Genomic DNA, 6,141 nt, shown 5'->3' with positions numbered 1-6,141 from the left:
ATAGGATATATATATATATATATGTGTATAGGTGGATATTCTATAGTATATAGGTGTATCTGGGTAGGAGATATATATGTATAGATATATAGGTATAAATATATATTATATATAGCATATATCGAGAGTATCAATATATATGATATACAATCTACAACATATATCTATATGTACATATATATATCTATCTATATAATATATAACATTATATATGTGTTGTGTTTTATATATATATATATATATATATATATATATATATATACACATATACATATATATGTGTATATATATATATGCCATGCCACTACTTCACAAACGCATGACTTTCACCTAAAACTGCACTGTTTAAAACACGGCGCTATTCGTCCGTGCAAGTCTGGACGAGGTATGCGTGCCGGCATGAGAGGAATTGAAGGTAACACAGGGAAAGTAACTGAAATATAGATTATCTTTTTGGGGGTGAAGTTTTCCTTTACGTCTGACTGAATGTCCTCTCTTCTTCTTCTTCTGCGGTGTCTGCAGAGTGTAACTGTAACCAGCACTCAGACTCGTGTCACTTCGACATGGCTGTGTTCATGGCTTCAGGAAACATCAGTGGAGGAGTTTGTGACAACTGTCGACACAATGCGGCCGGACACAACTGTGAGCAGTGTAAACCGTTTTACTACCAACACCCAGAGAGGGACGTCAGAGACCCCAACATCTGCCAACGTGAGTCCTATCAATTAAATACTGACAGCAGTCTGAACTTAAATGTCAGAGCTGTTTTTAAATACTAACTTCAAACCAGTGTTACTAAATGTGTTGGTCAATGAGCTGTTTTTACAGTCTGAGATGAGGACGATGTCATTAAACACCTGTGACAATATCAGCGTTGTTGATAAAAAAAAAAAAAAGATTATAATGTAGTTGTGGGGGGGGGGGGGGTTATGTTCAGGGGGACATAATCAGTCAACAGTAAATACCACAGAGATGGTGTACATGCAGATCAGTGCTGTTTGCCAGGTTTCTGTAGTCATAAATCAAAGATTTACCACTGAAGAATTGATTAAAAAAATACCTCCAAAAAACACATTTAGACCCCAAAACCTTGAAGAACAGGGTTATATAGAAAGATCCATGCTGTGATTTGGTATTACATAATTGTTTTTACATAAGGCTGAGATTACCTTAAAGGTCACAAAAAGGTCATTTTATACAGTGAAGTCAAGTTTAAAACAAATTCTCACTACAATTAAATGGTTACTATGGGGTAGGCTTGGGCGGTATGACGGTAATACGGTATACTGGGATATTTAGAAATTGGAGCTGTATGATTTTCAATACAGTCATAAATACGGAGGCTTATTTTTCTATGATTCTGTATTGATGTGATGTATTATAATGTACAGCCTGTGCCACCAGGTGAGCTCAGAAAGATGGTGACTACGAGTAGTGGGGATAACATTACAGGATCAGTTAGAACAGGGGTCAGGAACCTTTTTGGCACGGAGAGCCATAAAAGCCAAATATTTTTAAATGTATTTCCTTGAGAGCCATATATTTAATAAAATCGAGTTTTAAGTACATCACGTCTCCGAGTACTAAAAGCGCTATCAGTGTTACCCCCCCCCAATACACGCGTGTCAAACTCAAGGCCACAATTATATCCGGCCGCAAGAAAATATCACATGTCTATCATAACTGGCCCACTGGTTTTGGCAATTAAATCAATGCATGGCACAACCACGGGAAAATACATATTCGAGGAAGTATCTCAATGTGTGAGAAATTAAACTGTCCCGGGACAAACTGACGGGTCCGACGACAGACGGAGCCTGCGATGTGATGAAAAGAGCACCAGGAAGCTCTGGAGATGGAACATGTAATAAGCACCGTAACACAGACAGGAAACTTTATAAGAGTCAATGTAAGTCTTTTCCTGAGGAGATACATTCTGAACATGGCGGTGTGATGGCTGAGACGAGGGAAATTGCTGAATAGATTTTTCGAGTTGCGTGAGGAAATCTGGCCGTTTTAAGTTAAAGCCTTTTATTGTCATTATACAAAAAGTACAACGAGATTCAGAGTGCCACTCTGTCTCAGTGTGCAAAAAATACAAAGACATACATAACATTAAAAACACGGCAGTAGGACAAACAACATAAGCAATCATACGAGGAATAAATTGTTAAAAATATTGATTAAAATATTGATTAAAAATATTGATATAAAAATAGTTTATACTTTTTAAAAGTGCATTCAGAGTGTGTATATGTGTGAAGATGGTTATGGTTATTGCATTAGGTGTGGTGGTTAAGCAGCCTGTTTTTAAGTCTGTTTGTCCGTGATTTGAAGCTCCTATATCTTCTCCTAGAAGGCAGGAGAGAGCTGGGGGAGAGCTGTCCTTTATTATTTTGTTTGCTCTGCTGAGGCAGCGGGAGGTGGAGATGTGTTCCAGAGAGGACAGGGGGCAGCCAACGGTTTTCTCTGCCATCCTAATCACTCTCTGCAGGGCTTTCTTGTCCGCAGTTGAACATCCAGCATACCACACAGAGATGGAGTATGACAGCACGCTCTCGATGGTCGCCCGGTAGAAGGACACCAGCAGCTTCTTGTTCAGTCTGTTCCTCCGTAGCACCCTCAGGAAGTGTAGTTGCTGCTGGGCCTTCTTAACTGCTGCAGTGGTGTGTGCTGTCCAGCTGAGGCTCTCCGAAATTTGAACCCCCAGAAATTAAAGGTGGGGACCCTCTCCACTCTCTCTCCATTGAGGTGAAGGGGGGTGGGTTCTGGACGGTATGTTTTCTGAAGTCTATGATGATTTCTTTTGTTTTGCTTGTGTTCAGATGTAGGTTGTTAGCTGAACACCATGCAGGCAGCTTCAGGATCTCGTCTCTGTATGCCGACTCGTCGTCTCCCTTATATATTTGGCCGACCACAGTGGTGTCATCTGCAAACTTTATAATGGAGTTGGAGGGGTGAATGGGAGAGCAGTCGAGTGTGTAGAGTAGAGGGCTCAGCCCGCAGCCCTGTGGGGAGCCAGTGCTGAGGGTGCGGGTGGAGGAGCAATAAGGGCCTATTTTGAAGACGGTCTGTTAGGAAATTGTTTATCCAGGCGCATAGGATGGGGGGAAACCTAGGCTTGACAGTTTTTCCACTAGTATGTCAGGTATGATGGTGTTAAAAGCTAAGCTAAAATCGACAAACAGCATCCTGATGTAGTTCCCTGGGACTTCTAGGTGGCTCACAGCTGTGTGAAGGAGGGTTAGGGTTCCACATCCGTGGATCTGTTAGCTCTGTAAGCAAACTGATTAGGGTCAAGGGAGGGTGGGAATTTGGCTTTGATGAAGTCGGCTATCAGTCTTTCGAAACATTTCATCACCATCCCACCATCATGCCCTTATAGTTGGTTAGCTGGTGAAGGCCCTGCCAAACGCACCGTATGTTCTTATGAGCGAGATTCTCCTCCACTTTCCCCTTGTAGTCCTCCTTCGCAGCCTTGATGCCTCTCCTCAGGTTCGCCCTTGCCATGCTGTACTGGGCTGCATCCCCCGACCTGAAGGCTGTGTCACGGGAACTCAGAAGAGACCGCACCGCTCTTGTCATCCATGGTTTTTGGTTTAGGTGGACCCGAATGCGTTTTTCCATAGTTACTGTGTCTGTGCAGAACTTGATGTACGATAAGACAGTCTGTGTGTGTTCCTCCACGTCTGTCTATTCAAATATGTCCCACGCTGTGTGTTCGAAGCAGTCTTGCAGTTGTGAGAGAGCCCCCTCGGGCCAGGTTCTGATATATTTAACCACTGGCTTGGTGTTACTTCTTAGGGGGGTGTAAGCTGGGATGAGAAGCAGTGAGAGGTGGTCAGATAGTCCTAAATGGGGGAGTGGTACCGCTCTGTAAACATGCTTCAGGTTAGAATACACCCGGTCCAGTGTGTTCTTTCCTCTGGTGGTACATTGTACATATTGTACAAATTTAGGAAGCACATTTTTGAGACATACATGGTTGAAGTCTCCAGCTACAATATGAACTCCGTTGGGATGGGACCTCTGTTGTTTATTTATTAAGCTCTGGAGGTGATCAAGTGCAATGCTAGCGTTAGCATCAGGTGGGATATACACAGTGTTGATTATCACCCCTGTCAGCTCTCTAGGCAGGTTAAAGGGTCTACACATAATAGACATTACTTCCAGGTCGGGAGAGCAATGTGTATGTGTGACCCTGCTGTCCATGCACCAGTCGTTGTGGATGTAAACACACAGACCACCCCCTCGGCTCTTACCGGAAGCGTTGTTGCTGTCGTAGAGGTGGGTAGAGCGGTACCTCCAGTTCGTCGATTTTGTGGACGACGGACCTGGCATTTGCGAGGAAGAGGCTTGGAAGTGGTGGTCGGTGCGGCTGCTTCCTTAGCCTAGCAAGCAGGCCTGCACGGCATCCTCGCTTCTGCTTCCTCTCCCTCCGGCGCCCGCGTTGCTTCACAGGCCCGAAAACAATCCAGGGAGACCCGAGAGGTCTCGCTTTGTCCGCCGGTATGTTGTTATTCCGGTGGAAATCGGCTGTGATGACATCCCGATGTCAAATAAGTCCAAGCGACTGTATATGTATTTTGCCTGTACTTGGGCATTCACGCACACAAACAAAACAGTGCAAAGTGCTGAATAGATTTTTCGAGTTGCGTGAGGAAATCTGGCCATTTTTGGAAGCAAAGGGAAACACACCACAGATCTCTGGTACGAAAAGTGGCGATGTGAGCTGGCCTGTTTGTGCGACATAACGAAGCATCTCACTGTTAAACCTGCAGCTTCAGGGCCGTGTGATCACGGACATATATGATGCAGTGACAGCTTTCCAAGCCAAACTGCTTGTGGGAGACTCGGATGCATTAAGGAAACTTTGGTCACTACGTGTTTCCAAACACTGACAAACCATCGCCACCAATGTGTTCCCGATTGCGCATGAACTGCTCAGCAATCCGTTTGCAGTTGACGTGGAAACAGCACATGTGAACATCCAAATGGAGCTGATTGACCTCCAGTGTAACAACACACTCAAGGCAAAGTATGACTCTGTGGGCGCTGTAGTTTGCAAGCTTCACCTCTGAAACGATGCCTTAATGTTGGCCCTCTCTGTGATTGAGTTTGACACCCCTGGTCTACTGCTTGCTTTGCACAGTTTCTCCTCAGCTGTTTCGCGAAGGGCAGGGCTCCACCCCCTACACACACATACACACATACACACACACACACACACACACACACGTGCGCACACAGTTACAGTCAGAGACGGAGCGGAGGAAAGGAGAGGGGAGAGCTAAAACTAAATCCGCTGCTAAATGTTTTACTTTAAATGACACAGTATAATTATATATTACTTGTTAATCATGTTAAAAAATGTCAGCTCAAAATTGTCTGCGAGCCATATCTCATCATTGAAAGAGCCATATATGGTTCCCAACCCCTGAGTTAGAAAGAAAAATCCTCTTCCCAACACACAAATCAAGTTCAAGTGTCTTGTTGCCACCTGCTGTTTTTAAAAAAACTCGGAAGAGGAGAGGTTCTGTCTATCAGGTTAGAGTTAGAGGAGTTGGCATGCAGCAGGTATGTCTGTAAAGGGTTAGGGATAGCATACAGCGGGTATGTCTGTAAAAGTGAGACTTGTGGGCACTCTCCCAAAGAAGCAGTAATGCATCTATGATGTACTCCCTGAATTACAAGACAAAGAAATACTACAATAGTAGAAATACTACCTCTTCTACTCTAAGCTAGTAGTTTACACAGTAGATCAGTGCTTCAGTAATATCCCTGTATCATCTTTATTAATCCTGCAGTGAAGTCTTCTCCCTCACGTTGAGTTGTGTGTGTGTTCCTGTAGCCTGTAGCTGTGACCCTGTCGGCTCTCTGAATGGAGGAATCTGTGACGGGATGACAGACGTTCGAGCCGGTCTGATCGCCGGCCAGTGTCGCTGTAAAATTAACGTGGATGGGGAACGCTGCGAGCGCTGCAAACAGGCGCACTACGGGCTGAGCGACAAGCCTGAAGGCTGCAAGGGTACGACATAATATACAACAGCTGTACAGAAATACACAATGAGACTCATATTACTACTGTGTTTCAGCGTGTATTAATACTGTGTTTCTGCGTGTATTAATACTGTGTTTCAG

The 6,141-nt window shown here is 44.2% G+C and overlaps 1 protein-coding gene across 1 annotated transcript in view; it reads left to right on the top strand.

The window, feature by feature from the left end:
• The window catches only part of LOC115009715 (laminin subunit beta-1-like), a 39,430-nt gene that overhangs the window by 11,473 nt on the left and 21,816 nt on the right, over positions 1–6,141 (top strand). The window contains 2 exon segments of the mRNA XM_029433908.1: positions 523–711; positions 5,852–6,028. Coding sequence (XP_029289768.1) covers positions 523–711; positions 5,852–6,028 — 366 coding nt within the window.

This window comes from Cottoperca gobio, chromosome 6, assembly GCF_900634415.1.
Source record: "Cottoperca gobio chromosome 6, fCotGob3.1, whole genome shotgun sequence".
In the NCBI taxonomy this organism is placed as follows: Eukaryota; Metazoa; Chordata; class Actinopteri; order Perciformes; family Bovichtidae; genus Cottoperca; species Cottoperca gobio.
This window is presented reverse-complemented; position numbering and strand designations above follow the sequence as displayed.